Source organism: Saccopteryx bilineata, chromosome 2, assembly GCF_036850765.1.
Source record: "Saccopteryx bilineata isolate mSacBil1 chromosome 2, mSacBil1_pri_phased_curated, whole genome shotgun sequence".
NCBI lineage: Eukaryota > Metazoa > Chordata > Mammalia > Chiroptera > Emballonuridae > Saccopteryx > Saccopteryx bilineata.
This window is the reverse complement of record NC_089491.1, coordinates 384748910-384767179: the sequence shown is the minus strand read 5'-3', so window position 1 is coordinate 384767179 and position 18270 is coordinate 384748910. Positions and strand designations below refer to the sequence as shown.

At 48.9% G+C, this 18270-nt stretch overlaps 1 protein-coding gene, 1 non-coding gene and 1 pseudogene across 2 annotated transcripts; 2 read left to right on the top strand and 1 right to left on the bottom strand.

The window, feature by feature from the left end:
* Positions 1–2727: 2727 nt before the first annotated feature.
* On the top strand, positions 2728–9555 carry MRPS23 (mitochondrial ribosomal protein S23). The gene is made up of 5 exons (XM_066255517.1): positions 2728–2881; positions 3419–3589; positions 7549–7626; positions 7998–8124; positions 8493–9555. The coding sequence occupies exons 1-5, from the start codon at positions 2838–2840 to the stop codon at positions 8589–8591; spliced, it is 519 nt and encodes a 172-aa protein (XP_066111614.1). The 5' UTR covers positions 2728–2837; the 3' UTR covers positions 8592–9555.
* A 581-nt stretch (positions 9556–10136) lies between these two features.
* On the bottom strand, positions 10137–12104 carry LOC136323648 (palmitoyltransferase ZDHHC20-like; annotated as a pseudogene).
* A 3571-nt stretch (positions 12105–15675) lies between these two features.
* TRNAA-GGC (transfer RNA alanine (anticodon GGC)) lies at positions 15676–15751 on the top strand. The gene has a single exon. It is a non-coding gene; the product is annotated as a tRNA-Ala (tRNA).
* The last annotated feature ends 2519 nt before the right edge of the window (positions 15752–18270 follow it).

The following is an 18270-nucleotide window of genomic DNA, read 5'->3' as shown; positions in this document are numbered from 1 at the left end:
CAATGCGATGCAGCGGGACTGAACTGGGGCCGAGCGGCATCGTGAAAGGAATTAGGACCTTTTGGAGAATGTATAAGCTCTCTTTCCTCCTCGGTAAGATTTTCAGGGCATTGCCTATGGCATCACGTGGTTGGACAGTTGAAAGAGATAATCCAGGTTCCTGTTCAGTGCTTGGCATGTGTCTCAGCCTCTTGCAGCCTCGAGAGGCTGTGGAGGGAAGAAAACACGCTTCTGATGCCTACCCCTGGCTGCCCAGGACCTTCCTCCTGTGTTATAAACGAACACGCCCTGGGCGCACACTTCCTGTTGTAGGCTCAGAGGCTTCCCAACCCGTCTTGCCCTCGCATCTCCATGGTGCCCCTGTTCTATCCGCCAACTTTCTGCACCCTTGGTCACAGAGAGATGAGATACGACGCTGGAGGGGAAACTTTGAAGGCTCTGTAGAGGAAGAGACTTCTCTAAGAAGATCTAGAGAAAAGTCTTGTCTTGCAATCCCCCCCCCCCCCACTGAGGGTTTGTGTCTTCGGGTTCTTTCCCTGAACCTGGAATAAACCCTTCCAATTCTTCAGCGGCGGTACCTGCAGTGGCCTATGAGGGCGGGCCTGAGCCAGAGCAGGGAAGTGGGTCTGTGGTCTGGGCTGACAGCTAGCTCTGACTCCGACAGAATTAGAAACGTGTTCTGAGACGGGGAAGACTATATTTAGCTGGAAGCATGTTTGCTCTCCCTCCAGCAAAGTCTCCTAGACCTTCCTAGGACTGGGAGACTGGAGCCTCTGCACTTCGCCCAGCGGCCAGAGCGGTGCTGCTCTCTCTTCTGTGTTTCAGAGGTCCCTGGGGCAGCAGTGATGCCCACCTCTTAGTTTAGCCCTGGGCCTCAAATCACCCTGTCCTCTGCCTTCCCTGGGGCCAGTTTTGCCTGGCCTGACCTCTGTTAACCAGTCTTCCACTTGAGGCATAGCTAAGGAGGCACTGTGGATTCTGGAAAGGGCCCAGGCTGGGCTGGAAGGACGCCTGGCTGTGTCAGTTACCTCTCTGACAAGTTACTTCATTCCCCTGAGGCCTCACTTTCTAATCTATAGAGGAGATAATAATAGGCACCTTGTGGGTAGGTGTGTGGAGTCAGGGAGATAACGCAAACAAGGAGCAGCTGCTCATCACACATTCCTTTCCTCCTTCTCACCAGCCTCCCATGGAGAGGGCGGGTTCTGGGAGGACTCCATGCTCTTTCTTGCTGACAAAGATAATGAACTTTTGTGTGTGTGTGTGTGCCTGTGATTCAAAACATTTCATTGGATTAAAACATTCAAATATAAATAAAAACTCTTTCCAGGTCAAACTTGGAGGGATAAATAAAAACATTCTCCCTTCTCCTCTTGCAGTTTTACTGGAGATAACCAAAGTTTGCAGCCTTGTGTCTTTCCACAGTTTTTATCCTTACACAAACACAAGCACAGATACTGTCCAGTGTTTTCCTTTTTCTCTTAGCAGGGTAGGCATTTCTCCGAAACTTCCTTTTTCATTTACTTATAAGGCATGGGCATTCATCTAGGTAAATACATATGGAGCTAAGCCATCTATTTAATTTTATTTTTTAAAGATTGTATTTATTCATATTAGAGAGAGGAGATAGAGAGAAAGGGGTGGGAAGAGCAGGAAGCATTAACTGGTGGTAGTTGCTTCTCGTATATGTCCTGATCCGGCAAGTGGACGTTTCCAACCCGGGACCTCAGGATTCTAGGTTCACACTTTATCCACTACACCACCACTGGTCAGGAAAGTCGTCTATTTTCATAGCTGCATAGGATTCCACATAGACCATAATTTTGCAGCCATTGGCCAGCTTTTTTTTTTTTTGCCACTACAAACAATGCTGTAATGACAATCCCTGAGCAAATAGCCCCATGAAATCGTGTTTTACTTTTTTTTTTTTTAAGATTTTATTTATTCATTTTAGAGAGGAGAGAGAGAAGGGGGAGGAGCAGGAAGCATCAAATCCCATGCATGCCTTTACTAGGCAAGCCTGGGTTTTGAACTGGTGACCTCAGCGTTCTAGGTTGTCGCTTTATCTGCTGTGCCACCGCAAGTCAGCCCATACTTTCATTTCTATGGGGGTATTTTACCCGAAGTGTGCTTATTGGGCCAAAAGGTAACCCCGAGAGATTACTTTCCCCATGTTTTTGAGTTTCCTTCTGGGAATTGGTTTGCTCCGGACACTCTCACTTTTCAAGCTCCAAGTAGGAGGCAGGCAGCAGGCCTCCGGGGAGAAAACAGTAGTTGCAGCAGGCAGCACCCCCAGCGGGACAGATGCAAATTTAGTGGGGAGAGCTAACCAGCTGGAGACGGAGAACGGTGGCTTGGGCTCCAGAGTGACCCGGGCCTCGGTTTCCTTCTGTGTAGTTTGTGACTTCAACCAAGATGAGGCCCAGTTGGGGCCCAGTGCTGGTGGCCTGCTGGTTGGCTCCGCCAGGACATGGATTGCGCCTCCCACCGCCCTCGTCCTCTTCCCACCGCGCGCGGTCCCAGCTGGGAGGAGTTGGCTCAGCGAAGCCGGGAAGGATAAAGCAACCGCTAGAATTAATCCCTCCCCTAGATCGGTTATTTATTGCTTCTGCCCGGCTTTGGCTCGCTCCCTCCCTTTTGGCTCGGCTATTGAGTGCTCCTGTCTGAACCTGGCAAGTAGCCGAGGAGCGCGCCAGTTCGGCCCATCTTTTGCTTCTGTCTGGCTCCGGTCTCCCGTCTGGGCTGCGGTGTTAGCCCGGAGATTGTCTGCTCGGCTAGCAGCTTGCGCTGCCTGGGCCTGACATTGGCGCTTCCGCTTCCGGGCAGAGGTCCCGACCATGGCGGGGAGCCGGCTGGAAACCGTGGGGAGCATTTTCTCCCGGTGAGCGCTCGGAGCCGGGGTGGGCTGAGGGTGCCTCCCCCGGGCGCGGGCTCTCGGCTGGCGTGGGGTATGAGCAAGGCGAGGCATTCTCCGGGTGCGGTGTCTGAGCCGCGGGAGGCCTGTCTGTTCTCTCTTCTGCTTCTGAATAGTTGTGTTAGACGGTGTCACTCCTTGAATTTATCTTGCACATTCAAGGTTGCCCCTCTCCCGGACGTGGTGGGGGTCTCTAGGAAGAGGGAGGGAGGGAGAGGCGGACGGGCCAGGCTGGACCGTCTTTGCATTTGACGTGACGGGAATGGGGCGAGGGGCGGGACACACATACGAAGACAGAGGGACTTAGTTGAGTTGGTTTGGGATATGAAGATATCTTACCTGTAGTGTGTTTGTGTGTGTGTGTGGGGGGGCACCGCTGCTCTGCCCTCCTTCCGGCTCTGTTTGCGGACTCCGTGATCCCGCTGGTGTCCCCGACTGTGGTTAGATTGGTTCGGGGACTTAGGCTGTTGTAACTGACTGACCTTCTTTCTCTCCTTCCTGAAGGACTCGGGACCTCATGCGGGCCGGGGTGTTGAAGGAGAAGCCCCTCTGGTTTGACATCTATAACGCCTTTCCCCCGCTGCGGGAGCCAGTCTTCCGAAGGCCCCGCTTGCGTTATGGCAAAGCCAAACCTCCCATCCAGGACATCTTCTACCCCGAGGATCAGATTAGAGCGTGAGTGTGATACGATGCGGCAAAACTGCAGAAGGGAAGGTTCAGCCAGCATCTGGCCACTTAAATAGGAATGGAGCCAGGGCTTGCCCTTTGGAGAAAGGCTTGTAAATTTAGCAAAATTAGTGAATCAGTGCCATCCCCCATGTGAGAGAAACAGAAGTTCTGAGAAGTAGAATATGGAGTCCAGAAGTAGACTGATCATTGCAATTATAGTTCCCCGTTTGGGCCACATCTGTTTTGCGGCAGGCAGATGCTAAATGCTTAGCAAACATTCTCATTGAAGCCTTGCTCTAACCCTTCAAGGCAGGTACGTCTACCCCTTTTAGTCATGTGGCCTCTGAAGCTTAAGGAGGTCAACACACTGGGAGTTCACTGACAGAGCTCTTTCCCCAAAACACAATACTTATGTCAGTTTTAGTACTTGAGTTTGTATGATTTCTTTTATCTTAAATGTTAAGATCAGAGATTGTGCCCGGTTTAAGTTAATGCATGTCTCTTATTCTTACCCCTATTCCTGGATGTAAGAAAATAGAATTTAGCCTGACCAGGCAGTGGCACAGTGGATAGAGCGTCGGACTGGGACACGGAGGACCCAGGTTTGAAACCTTGAGGTTGCCAGCTTGAGCGCGGGCTCATCTGGTTTGAGCAAGGCTCACCAGCTTGAGCCCAAGGTCGCTGACTTGAGCAAGGGGTCACTCACTCTGCTGTAGCCCCACAGTCAAGGCACATATGAAAAAGCAATCAGCCTGACCTGTGGTGGCGCAGTGGATAAAGCGTCGACCTGGAAATGCTGAGGTCGCCGGTTCGAAACCCTGGGCTTGCCTGGTCAAGGCACATATGGGAGTTGATGCTTCCTGCTCCTCCCCCCTTCTCTCTCTCTATCTCTCCTCTCTCTGTCTCTCCCTCTCCTCTCTAAAATGAATAAATAAAAAAAAAAATTAAAAAAAAAAAAAAAAGCAATCAGTGAACAACTAAGATGCTGCAATGAAGAATTGATGCTTCTCATCTCTCTCCTTTTGGTCTGTCCCTCTCTCTGTTTCTCTGTCTCTCTCTCTCTCTCACACACACATACACTCAAAAAATAGAATTTATAAAGTTATTATATTCTCTATTGAGGTCCAGGTACCTTTCATTGGAGGAATTCCCCCCACCCCCATAACACACAACATTCCTTTGACGTAGGAGGACAAGTTTGTTCTTGCTCTACTTGGAAATTTTTAGGGTAGGACACAAAATATTTGGGGCATAAAATACTTTTTTACCACTTTTCTGCTCAGGTCCATTGGATGATTGTAGTCAGCATGCTTTCCAGGTACAAGTGTACATTAAAATCATTTGTACTTCTGTGTGGAGAGTAGTTGGAACTGGGTGATAGGTCATTAAACAATGTAGAATATTTTATAGCTCTCCATTTTATTACTATTAATGCCAAAATAGTAACACCTTGTATTAAATAGTTTTTTTTTAACATTATCTTTGTGGGGGGGGGATTATATATTTTTTTTGTTGTTGTTGTTGTTGTTTTTTTTTTTCCATTTTTCTGAAGCTGGAAACAGGGAGAGACAGTCAGACAGACTCCCGCATGCGCCGGACCGGGATCCACCCGGCACGCCCACCAGGGGCGACGCTCTGCCCACCAGGGGGCGATGCTCTGCCCATCCTGGGCGTCGCCATGTTGCGACCAGAGCCACTCTAGCGCCTGAGGCAGAGGCCACAGAGCCATCCCCAGCGCCCGGGCTATCTTTGCTCCAATGGAGCCTTGGCTGCGGGAGGGGAAGAGAGAGACAGAGAGGAAAGCGCGGCGGAGGGGTGGAGAAGCAAATGGGCGCTTCTCCTGTGTGCCCTGGCCGGGAATCGAACCCGGGTCCTCCGCACGCTAGGCCGACGCTCTACCGCTGAGCCAACCGGCCAGGGCGGGATTATATTTTTAAGAACTTAAAATAAATTCCAGATGTATCAAAACCTAATGTTAAAAAGTGAAATCAGCCTGACCAGGCGGTGGCGCAGTGGATAGAGCATCGGACTGGGATGCAGAGGACCCAAGTTCGAGACCCTGAGGTCGCCAGCTTAAGCGCGGGCTCATCTGGTTTAAGCAAAAAGCCCACCAGCTTGAACCCAAGGTTGCTGGCTCCAGCAAGGAGTTACTTGGTCTGCTGAAGGCCCGCGGTCAAGGCACATATGAGAAAGCAATCAATGAACAACTAAGGTGTTGCAACGCACAATGAAAAACTAATGATTGATGCTTCTCATCTCTTTTCGTTCCTGTCTGTCTGTCCCTGTCTATCCCTCTCTCTGACTCACTCTCTGTCTCTGTAAGAAATAAATAAAATTAAAAAAAAAAAGTGAAATCATAAAAGTACTAGAAGAAAACATGGAAGAATTTTAAAACAAGTCTGAGTGATAAAGGCCTTTCTAAGAGTGACATAAAACCCAGAAGCCATAAATGAAAATACTGAATTTTCTGCACCAAAAAAGTACATAAGCAAAATCAAAACTCAGCCAACATACTGGGAAATTTTTTTGCAGCACATATGACAAAGGGCTAACTTTCTATTTTTACTGCTATAAAGTTTGTTTATAATTCAGTAAGGAAAAGACCACCAAATGGAACAACTGGCAAAGACATGGACAGATCACAGAAAAGTAGATTCAGTTTGCTGACAAACATGTTAAGATGCTTTATCTGTTTCATCAGAAAAGTCAAGACTACCATGAGTTATAAGTTTTCAACTATCAAATCAGTAGAGGCCATGAAATTGGAAAGTATCATTTGGTCAGGGTGTGGGGAAGTAGACACTGTCGTACATTAGTGGTGTGAGTGTAAATTGGCCTTACAAAGCATTTTGGCAGTTTGGAAGTCCAAATTACAAGGGCCCACACCTTGATCCAATCATACCATTTTAATGAATGTATTCCATGGACTGACTTGCACAGTGCATTAAGAAATAGAGGAAAGGTAATCATTCCAGGACTGTCTGGAGTAGCAAAGGCCTGGAAACAGTCTATAGGCACTGGTTTGAAATGATCTCTAAGAAATAGTAAGTAAAAAAGGGCAAGATACAGACCAGTGCTCACTAGCTGTGAGGTTAAACAATGTGACTGGAGACATGATAGATGCCTATATGCTTGTCTATTAGAATATTCCTGGGTGGATACATAAGAAACTGGTATTTCTTCCTGGGGAGGAGTGTTGCTTTTCACTGGTTACCTTTGTGTAGCATTGGATGTGTTTACCATGTACATGCATTATCTATTTAGTTATTTGTTTATTTATTTAAAGGAGAGGAAGGGAGATAGACAGACTCTTGCATGCACCCAGACCAGGATCCAGCTGACAACCCCGTCTGGGGCTGATGCTCATATCAGCTGAGCTATTTTTTTTTTAAATTCATTTTTAGAGAGGAGAGAGAGACAGAGAGGGAGAGAGAGGAGAGAGAGACAGAAAGAGAGAAGGGAGAGGAGCTGGAAGCATCAACTCCCATATGTGCCTTGACCAGGCAAGCCCAGGGTTTCGAACCGGCGACCTCAGCATTTCCAGGTCGACGCTTTATCCACTGCGCCACCACAGGTCAGGCTCAGCTGAGCTATTTTTAACACCTGAGGCCCAACCTCAGACCTATCCTTAGTGTCCAGGCCGAGGCTCGAACCAATCGAGCCATTGACTGTGGGAGAAGAGGGAAAGAAGGGGCAGAGGGAGGGGGAGAAAAGCAGATGGTTGCTTCTCCTGTGTGCCCTCACTGGGAATCAAACCCAGGACATCCATACGCTGGGCTGATGCTGAGCCAACCAGCCAGGGCCTGCATTACCTATTTAAAGGCAAAATCCAAAACTGTTAGGTTCAGGCTATGTAGGCCATGTCATGTTCGACTCCTCATGGCCCAGCTGTTCCTTCTTGGCCTGTTCTTGGCCGTGATCTGTATTTGAAGACTTACTTACATTGTGTTGTTTGTATTTTCCAGGAAATTTTATTCAGCCTATGGATCTGGTCAGAAAGCGTTTGATCTGTTCAATCCTAACTTCAAGTCTACCTGTCAACGGTAAGCATTTTATAAACCCTGGGAGACTTTGTATTTAAAAATTCAGTTATCAGTTGGAGGAGTTTTCCACTGGAGGAAAACAATGATCTTTTTTTCTTTTCTTAATTTTTTATTGATTTTTTTAGAGAGGGGAAGAGAGAGTGAGAGAGAAACAGGAACATCGATTTGTTCTGTATGTGCCCTGACCAGGGATCGAACCGATAACCTCTGTGTGCTTCAGGGCGATGCTCTAACCAACTGAGTTATCCAGGCAGGGTGGAAAACAATGATCTTATCGGAAGATCTGTTAAGGGAATGCTTTACACTGTGTAACAGCATATCTTGACAACTCTCAACATGCAGACCTAAGATATGACTGCTTGGAATTCCAGGTTCGTGGAGAAGTACATGGAGTTACAAAAACTCGGAGAGACAGACGAAGAGAAACTATTTGCAGAAACAGGGAAGGCTTTATTGGCAGAAGGCGTCATTTTAAGACGAGTCGGAGAAGCAAGGACTGTGAGTATTTCATTAGCAAAATTCTTGTTAGGATTAGTTGTCTGTTTGTCAGAGGTTAAAGGAAGGCTTTACACTCCCGCCCGCCCCCCATTCCTAAACCTCAGGTCAAATGCTCTTTGATGAAATGTACTGGAATTTTGTGGTTATGACTGAGACTTGGAAGGAGTGAGTTGTCATTAGGGCTTTTGAAATTGTGCTTCTGTAAAGATTTGTATTACGTTGTTTGTTATGATAGAATTTGACCTGAAACATTAACAGTAACTTTTTGACTCAGTGATTGAATGTACCTAAGTCATATAGCTTCAGCCAAAACTACTTGAGCGAAAATGATAACATCTATGTGACAGCCTTATGTCTGGTCTTCTAAGGAACAGGGTGGCAGTCATGCTTCCTGGAAATCTGAACCCGTGGCCGGCAGTCCGCACACTGTCCTGGGAGAAAACCAGCCCCAGAAGGAAGTTCCATAGGACCAGCGCGTGGTGGCCCCTGAGGAGCCGTCGAGAGGTCTCTGACCCCCCTGAAGAACTTGTACACCCCGTGTACTGACGTCCCCACTGTATTCGCCGGATGGATGTTGAACTGTGTTTAACAGTTGAGCTGTGCAAATGTTTCTGGGTCTCTAAGGCATTATGTTTGCCTTCTTTTAGGTCCAATTTTAAGGTTGTCATGAGGCTCAGTATCATGGTTTGAAAGAAGCAGTTATGTGAACTTTTATGTTAGGACAGTATTAAATAAAGAATTCCCTAGCAGCTTATAGAGTAAATTGACTTTACCATTGTAAATAGCACGGGGAAACCTTTATGAGTATTGTTTGAATGGGACTCGTTCTGAGCAGGCGCGCTTGGATCTCGGCGTTCACACGTGGGCTGGCTAGGTTTGACTTCTCTGGTGTGTGTCTTTTCTTTGGATCCGTCAGACTTTGACTTGCACATATAATATGGTCCTTGGTCTGTGGTTTCTGTATGCAGGTAACCTTTTTACCTCTTGCTCTAGAACTATTGATCTTCAACTTGAGAGGCCAAGCTGACTTGCGGTAAGAGTGAGGACCTGTTGTTGAAAATAGCCAAAGGCCAGAACTATAACTTTAATCTCACGGATCGCCTGTGCTGGAGACACTTGGCGTAGGCCTGCGCAGAGCAGCTCTGGGGATGAATGCGTAGTGACCTCCGGCTGAAGGCGGGATCCGGATGTCGTCTCTTGCATGCAAAGCGGGGCGCAGCCAGTTCAGATGACACTCTTCCCAGCGTCCACCTGCCTCCCTGGTGTCAAGAGCGGCTTACACGTCCTAACCAACTGCCCTGCCTTCTTCATTTCCCCGTCTTTTATCAAATAAATCAAATATCCCTCTGAGATTGTCACCTTTGTATCTGGGCTCAGGCCAGGGGTTTTCAGCTGCTGGTAATAAACTTTTAGAAACTTGTTATTTTAAAACCCGTGTAGCTTTTCTACCCCGTGTTCTTGGTGTCCAGTTGCTTCTTTGTCCGAGTAGCCCAAGGGCGGGGCACACATCTCCGGGCGTGCACACCGCCGGGCACACAGGTGCTCAGACAGTGGGAGTGGAGGCGGGCAGGAGGCAGCAGCAGTTCTCAGCCATGCTGCTCCCGCCCTCCCCTGCCCGCCTCAGACAGTGGGAGGTGGAGGAGGGCAGGAGGCAGCAGCAGTTCTCAGCCATGCTGCTCCCCGCCCTCCCTGCCCGCCTCATCACTGCAGCGCTCTTGTTCCGGGAGTGCTTCACTTGCAGGTGAGGCGGTAGGTTTCACCCATTCAACGACATTAGGCAACCACAGGGTCCCTGGTACCGGGTGAGGCTTTGGGGGGAGCATGTCAGCAGAGGGAGGAGGTGGTTCTGAGAGAAGCAGTCGGGGTCACTTGTTATTTCTCTAAGCTATGTTTCTGGGTTTAAAGGGAAGTTTCTCATAGTGATGAACTTTTTTTTTCTCCTGAATTTTACTGTATAGCAACATTAAAAAATCTTTATTAAAAACGTTGAAAAGTATAAAACTAATTATAAACTATCAATCACCCAATTTTAAAAAAGCAGTTATTTTCTGTTCCTTACATAGTACAAACAACAGTAATTTGGATATTATTATTATTATTCACTTATCAGCCACCATACTTCCCTAGACGTACTTCACTTAAGTTTTTAGCTTGTGTTTCTGAAGAATTCATAGGAACACGAAAAAACAACTCTGATACTGTAACTCAGGTTATCAAAAAATACATTATGTCATGTTAACATGTGATCTGACATATCATACCATCCCATAACAGGTGTTATTTGCACAGTAAAATTAAGCCCCTGTTGCAGCTGTGAGTCAGTGTTGGACTTATGTAGGATTAAGGTATCTTCCTGCTCTGCAGTAGCACTTCTGTGGATCCAGCGATCTATACAAAAGCTTCTTTTTTGGAAAAATATATCTTCTGTTATACTTCAATTATTTCATCCATTGATAATTTTCTTGCAAATAATAATGAAAATATGTCCATAATATGTTTTTATAAATCTTGTTCTTATTCAATTGGTTAGTTATGAACAAGTGGCACTCAATTTTCTATTGCCACTGTAACATGGTTATTTGTCCCTGATCTGACAGGGCCTTCTTCAGATCCATTCTCTGTCCACTGAGAGTCACTATCCAGCAATCGGTTTTTTGATTCACTAAGTGGTTTGATAGGAAAAGGTTGATTTGAGCCAATACTCCTAGCATATTCACTCTGGTTAGGAACAGAAGCTTGCTCTGGATCCACTCCCACAAGACGCGCTGGAAAGCTGCAACCGTCACCCAGGCTTGAAAATATTGGAAGTAGCCAGTATTTCTTTTCATCACCAAAGACTTGTCTCCAATTCTTACTGCACCTAAGAGAGAAACCTTTCTGTCTGGTCCATAGGAAAAGGTGGGTGCACGGAAGGATTCAATCATTGTTTTATTTTTTCCAACGAGCCAGCAGTGGCAGCTGAAAAGTGACAGGACGCTGATGAAGAACATTGTAGACCAGGGGTCCCCAAACTTTTTACACAGGGGGCCAGTTCACTGTCCCTCAGACCGTTGGAGGGCCGGACTATAAAAAAAACTATGAACAAATCCCTATGCACACTGCACATATCTTATTTTAAAGTAAAAAAACAAAACGGGAACAAATACAATATTTAAAATAAAGAACAAGTAAATTTAAATCAACAAACTGACCAGTATTTCAATGGGAACTATGCTCCTCTCACTGACCACCAATGAAAGAGGTGCCCCTTCCAGAAGTGCGGGGGAGGCTGGATAAATGGCCTCAGGGGGCCGTATTTGGCCCGCAGGCCGTTGTTTGGGAACCCCTGTTGTAGACACAAAGAAAAGAAAAAGTACGTGGAATTGGGCATGTGTATCTGTGAGTTCGTTCATCCAAAATTTTATAAAGTACTGTAAAACTGTTGTAGCCACAAAAAGGCAATATAATAGGAAATACAATAAAAACAGCAGGAAGAATTTGTAATTAGAAAATCCCACACAGTTATTCACCCAAGGACAGTGATGATCCATCTTAAGAATACATGTGTCACATGCTGAGCAGTGATGGGCACGGTCAGGTTTAATCAATTGACGTCTTTCACAGTATCTGATGGTCCCTGAGCCTGAGGTGGTATAGATGGGTAAGTCCCTTGCTGTTCTTCTCAAAATTTCTTGTTGTTGTTCTTGGCTGGTTTCTTTTTCATAACACTCCCTTTCAGATTTGGACAAGTAGAACTCTTTGGAGGGGAAAGCTGGAGAGGTGAAAATTGTCATCCAATAGGGCCATACAAACATAACAAAGAACAGATGAAAAGCCACCAGGTAAACAACGGCCTTTCACACGCATAGCTCCACCACGTACGCATAGTAGGACCAGGCCACCACGAAGGCGATGAACAGCACCGGCACCCAGCCCACGCCGCGCTGGCAGCAGCGCCAGAACCGCCCCGGCGCCATATTCTGGGGCGGCTGCAGCACTGTGGCTGCAGGAACACCGGACTCAGGCTGGCGACGCGGGGGCTCAGAAGGCCGCTTGCCGTGCCAGCCCCGCCCCGCCCCCTGAAGAACTTTTTTGAAAAACGCTATTTGCTGCATAAAAAGTTATACATTCACATGGTTCAAAATTTAAAGGGGAGAAACCAGTCTCCTTTCCACCCCTGTCCCTGCCCACCCATTTTTCTCTGCGAAGACCACCACTGTCACCATTTCCTTTGCAGAAGTATTCAGGGCGTATGCATGGGAACACTGCATACCGTTCTGTACCTTGTTCCACTTACTGTGTCTCAAATCCGCTGTGTGGGTGCCCAGTGACCTAATCGGTGCCCAGGGGGCAGGCGTGTGTATCCGCAAGTAGGCTGGGGCGACGGGTGCCTTCTTAGTGGTGCTGCCGGGTCAGGGAGTGCTCGCCTCCCATCACAGAACGGCCTTCCTCCCCCAGCAGTGTTTGAGGGTGCCTGCTTCCCCACGCCCTCACCGCACAGCCTCGTTTTGTTAAACCCTACCGGGATTCTCTTGAGGGAGACCTCAGCCTGGTAGAAGGGAGAGACTTAGAGCAAACCTTTCTTAGATTGAGTGTCAGGGACCAAACCTGGTGAAAGGTGTGAAGCTTTCTCAGGGAATTCAGAACTCTTCCCACCGTTGTGTGGGCAAAAGCCATCAGCGCCTGGACCTTGTTTGGAGAGAATGGAAGTGGAACCTTGTTCTTGCCTTTACAAAACTTAAAATCTGCCCTGGCCGGTTGGATCAGTGGTAGAGCTTCAGCCTGGCATGTGGAAGTCCCAGGTTTGATTCCTGGCCAGGGCACACAGGAGAAACACCTATCTGCTTCTCCACCCTTCCTCTCCTTTCTCTCTGTCTCTCTCTTCCCCTTCTGCAGCCAAGGCTCCATTGGAGCAAAGTTGGCCCGGGCACTGAGGATGGCTCTGTGGCCTCCACCTCAGGTGCTAGAATGGCTCTGGTTGCAACGGAGCAAGGGCCCAGATGGGCAGAGCGTCGCCCCCTAGGGGGCATGCCGGGTGGATCCTGGTCGGGCGCATGTGGGAGTCTGTCTCTCTGCCTCCCCGCTTCTCATTTCAGAAAAATACAACAACAAAAAAAAACAAAACAAAAAAAACAAAAGAAAGAAACTTAAAATCTAATTGGGAAGGCCAGAGTGATTTTCAAAACGATAATATGAACTGGAATCCTTTTGAATTGTGATGTAAAAGTATGGTAGAGAGTCAGGGTGGGAGGTTGGCTATTGGCTATGAACTAGTCTAGGAACTGTGCAAGGAGAGGGGGTGGCATTTGGGGACTTGAAGTGTGCATGCCGCTGCTTCTGCCAGGAGCACCCTGAGCCACTACTGTCTTTTTAAAAAATGTTTATTTTAATAATTTTAGAGAGAGAGAGAGTGAGAGAAAGAGAGAGAGAGAGAGAGACAGGAACATCTATCTATTCCTGCGTGTGCCCTGACCGGGGACTGAACCAACACCCCTGTGCTTTGGGCTGGTGCTCTAACCGGCCGAGCTATCCGGCCAGGGCTGCCTCTACTGTCTTTAGACACTGTCCCTTCACTGGCCTTTTCAAAGGGTATCTCTGCTCAGAAGTTTCACTACGGTTCAAATCAAGTGTCAGGCCCCTTACTGAGCCCCTTGCGGACTGCACTCTCCTCACTGCGCTTGGGACACCTGGGCCACTGTTTGCACTCGGCCTGATTTACTTGGTCTTCCATTCCAGAGAGGTCACTATGCTCTCGCTTCAGAGTATAAACAAGGGTGGAAATTCTTATCTGTACCAACGGAGGCATTAAACAGCCTTTTGGGAGCAGGTCCTCCGTGTGGGTTTGCTGGGCTGACGGCACGCGTTCTGGGTACAGTGGAGTTTGCACAAGACGAGTGAGGGTCCAGGCCCTAGTTCCGGCAACTCCAGTCTTACCGGTGTGACCTCGTACTTGTCACAGTCTCTCAGGTTACAAAATAGGGGTAGTTACAAAAACAAACAAACAAAAAAACAAAATAGGGGTAGCGTTCGCCTCCCTGGGCTTCCAGTTAGTACTGTGAGACTTAATTGCTATAATGAAGGCAAAGCTCACTTGTAATATGTGACAGGTGCTTTTACGACTCTTGAGGAGTAATGAGTGATGGGAAGCATGTGTGGACAGTAGGCTGGGGTCTGATCTTGGTGGCCTCAACAACGACACAGAGGAGTTCGGTAGGGTGAAAGAAAGTTTGAGCCAGGAAGTCATGTGAAAGCAGTGTCAGGTCACAGGAAGATCTGCCCAGATGTGACCTAAAGAATGTGGTTGGGCCTGACCAGGTGGTGGCGCAGTGGATAGAGCGTTGGACTGGGATGCGGAAAGACCCAGGTTCAAGACCCCGAGGTCGCCAGCTTGAGCGCGGGCTCATCTGGCTTGAGCAAAGAGCTTACCAGCTTAGACCCAAGGTTGCTGGCTCCAGCAGGGAGTTACTCGGTCTGCTGAAGGCCCGCGGTCAAGGCACATGTGAGAAAGCAATCAATGAACAACTAAGAAGTTGCAACACGCAACGAGAAACTGATGATTGATGCTTCTCATCTCTCTCCGTTCCTGTCTGTCTGTCCCTGTCTATCTCTGCCTCTGTAAAAAAAAAAAAAAAAAAAGAATGTGGTTGGGGGAGTGGGCAGCGAGGGCGGGGAGAGGAGACGGGTCAGGGAGACCTTGTTCTCTGAGCAGCCATTCCAGTTGGAGGCAGAGATCCCAAGGTTACAAGCCTAAATGACCAGGATAATAGCATCACTAACAGGTGGGGAGAGAGCTTCAGTTCTGAACATCCCGAGTCAGTGGTGATGGTGCCACGTTCGAGTGGCAGACAGAGATGGAGTAGGTGTCTGGGAGAAGGGGAGGCAGCAGAAGAGCCCGGAGAACAAGCGAGCCATCCCTTGGGAGTGTGGAGAGACCCAGGTGTTGGGGGCGGAGCCAGGTAGATGCTCTCAGTTAAAGGAGAGGAAGAACGAGAAAGCCAGCATAGGAAACAGGTCCCACATCTTCTGTCATTTAAATAGCGAGACCCATTTAAGTGGTTCTGGATTCACTAGATTTAATAGAGTTCTTTCTTTTTTTTTTTTTTTTTTTTTTCTTTTCATTTTTCTGAAGCTGGAAACAGGGAGAGACAGTCAGACAGACTCCCGCATGCGCCCGACCGGGATCCACCCGGCACGCCCACCAGGGGCGAAGCTCTGCCCACCAGGGGGCGATGCTCTGCCCATCCTGGGCGTCGCCATGTTGCGACCAGAGCCACTCTAGCGCCTGGGGCAGAGGCCACAGAGCCATCCCCAGCGCCCGGGCCATCTTTGCTCCTATGGAGCCTTGGCTGCGGGAGGGGAAGAGAGAGACAGAGAGGAAAGCGCGGCGGAGGGGTGGAGAAGCAAATGGGCGCTTCTCCTGTGTGCCCTGGCCGGGAATCGAACCCGGGTCCTCCGCACGCTAGGCCGACGCTCTACCGCTGAGCCAACCGGCCAGGGCTCATAGAGTTCTTTCTATGCTCTTGCTAGGTAGACTGGATCCTTGATGTATGTGCCCTAAAAAGGCAAGCCCAGGCCCTGGCCGGTTGGCTCAGTGGTAGAGCGTCTGCCTGGCGTGCAGAAGTCCTGGGTTCGATTCCCGGCCAGGGCACACAGGAGAAGCGCCCATCTGCTTCTCCACCCCTCCCCCTCTCCTTCCTCTCTGTCTCTCTCTTCCCCTCCCGCAGCCAAGGTTCCATTGGAGCAAAGATGGCCCGGGCGCTGGGGATGGCTCTGTGGCCTCTGCCTCCGGCGCTAGAGTGGCTCTGGTTGCAACAGAGTGACGCCCCAGAGGGACAGAGCGTCGCTCCCTGGTGGGCGTGCCGGGTGGATCTCGGTCGGGCGCATGCGGGAGTCTGTCTTACTATCTCTCCCTGTTTCCAGCTTCAGAAAAATACAAAAAAAAAAAAAGGCAAGCCCAATACTTCTTTGTAATTTTGTATAATACATGGCATCTTGTTCTCAGATAATGAAAATGTTATTACAGAATATTCTGTGCCTGCAAAAGATTCCTAATTTTGTTAAAATAATACCTTTCTGGAAATAAATGATGGCTAGCTACTTAAAAACTTTCAATGGAGTCTTACCCTCCCCCGCAAGAGACAGACTCCCACATGCGCCCAACCAGGATCCACCCAGCATGCCAACCAGGGGGCAATGCTTTGCCCATCTGGGACATTGCTCCGTTGCAACCAGAGCCCTTCTAGCACCTGAGGTGGAGGCCATGGAGCCATCCTCAGTACCTGGGCCGACTTTGCTCCAATGAGCCTTGGCTGCGGGAGAGAGAGACAGAGAGGAAGGAGAAGGGGAAGGGTGGAGAAGCAGATGGGCACTTTTCCTGTGTGCCCTGGCTGGGAATCGAACCCGGGACCTCTACACACCGGGCTGATGCTCTACTGCTGAGCCAACCGGCCAGGGCCTGGAGTCTTTTTATTTTATTTTTTTAGTTGATTTTAGAGAGGAGAGAGAGAGAGAGAGAGAGAGAGAGAGAGAGAGAGAGAAAGGCATGGGGGGAGGGGAGGGAAGCATCAACTCAGAGTTGCTTCTTTGTATGGGCCTTGACCGGGCAAGCCCAAGGTTTCAAACAGGCGGCCTCAGCGTTCCAGGTTGAGGATCTATGCACTGCACCACCACAGGTCAGGCAATGGGTTCCTTTTTAAAGAATCATTCTGGTGGGATGGCAAGATTTTCTCTGAGGGTAGCACTGGTGCCTGCCTCTGTTCTTGGGAATCCAGACGGGGCACATTAGCGTGCAGGGCCTCCTGCATCCTTCTCGGCTCTCAGCTATGACCAAGCCAGGCTCGGAACTGGGCTGGCAGTTTTCCTGACTACGTGGGAGCGAGGGGTGTGTGACACGAGGCGGCTCTGCTCGCTAAAGCGAGAGCTAAGAACAAGCAAAGGGGAGTCATGCAAGCGGGTGGGGCTGGGGGTGAGGTTATTACTTTGTTCCCAAGCTCTGTGGGGCTGAGGGTGAGGTTATTATTCAATACTTTGTTCCCAAGCTCTGTTCTTGAACAACCAAAAGGTGGAGGACTGACTGGCTAGTTACTCGTGTGCTTTGAGCCTTTGAGGGTGCTCAGCGAGACAGATGCCCGAGCAGGTTTGGCGAGCAACTTGGTCGAGGTCACCTTGGCTGGTGGAGGAAGGGCACCTACTCTCCTGTGGAAGAGACAGGAAATGGCTTTCATGTCACTGCTAGGGTAGAGCTCAGTGTGGCAGGCGGATCTCTGATTGGATGAGCCCGGCACTGGAGCAGCGTCTGCGGAGATGGTGAGCCAGACAAGTGGTTATTGCTGCTGCAGGAAGATGAAGAGGTTGCTAGGGGAAGGCAAAGGAGGCAGGAAGTTAAGTGCTACGTCCCCTGCAAAATGTAGCAGCCGCTGCCCCCGCCCCCACCATCTGTGCAGATTACAGACAGGGGATTTTTGCTGAATGCTAGCTGACAGTGAAATTACATTTTGGGTTTAGTTTTACCCTCGATGGATGCTTTTCCTGGACCGGAACTTAAATGTCAGTTATCTGACCTTCTCGCAGCTCAGTCCTTTTAATTAAAAGATAGTTCTAAGCGACATCCAGTAGTGGTCTCTTTATTATTTATCAAGCATCTTCCTTCCAGCAGTTAGTGAAAGGTCAGTGACTCCAGCGGATGCTTTGTTTTTGGTGAGCAGCTCAGATGAAAAAGATACACGATCAATCCCTGCTCCCTCCTGTTTGCTCATAGGCAGGACACTGTTTAATAGTCATTGTGGCATTTAGGATCGCCGGCTTCGGAGACATACAGAGAAGTGCATGTGCATCCCTTGCTACTGCACATTTCTCCAAAAGTAAACACCAGGTTGTGATTATGGTTAATGATGAGATATTGATTGTTGGAAAATGTCAGGGCCTGGACCGGTGGCCCCTGCGCCACTAGATGGCGCTGCACCATCATGCTGTTCAACGGCCGTTTTATTTCTTTGCCTCGGGGTACCTTGCCTTTCAAGGTTGGCGAGTGTCCTTGTAAAATAATGTTCTGGCTGAGATTTAGGAAGCCGAGGGCCTGGGCTGTGTAGGATAGGGTAGAGAGATGGGAGCGGTTAGGCCGCGGGACAAATGACAAAGGCCTGGGGGGTGGGAGGGCAGCACTGTTTG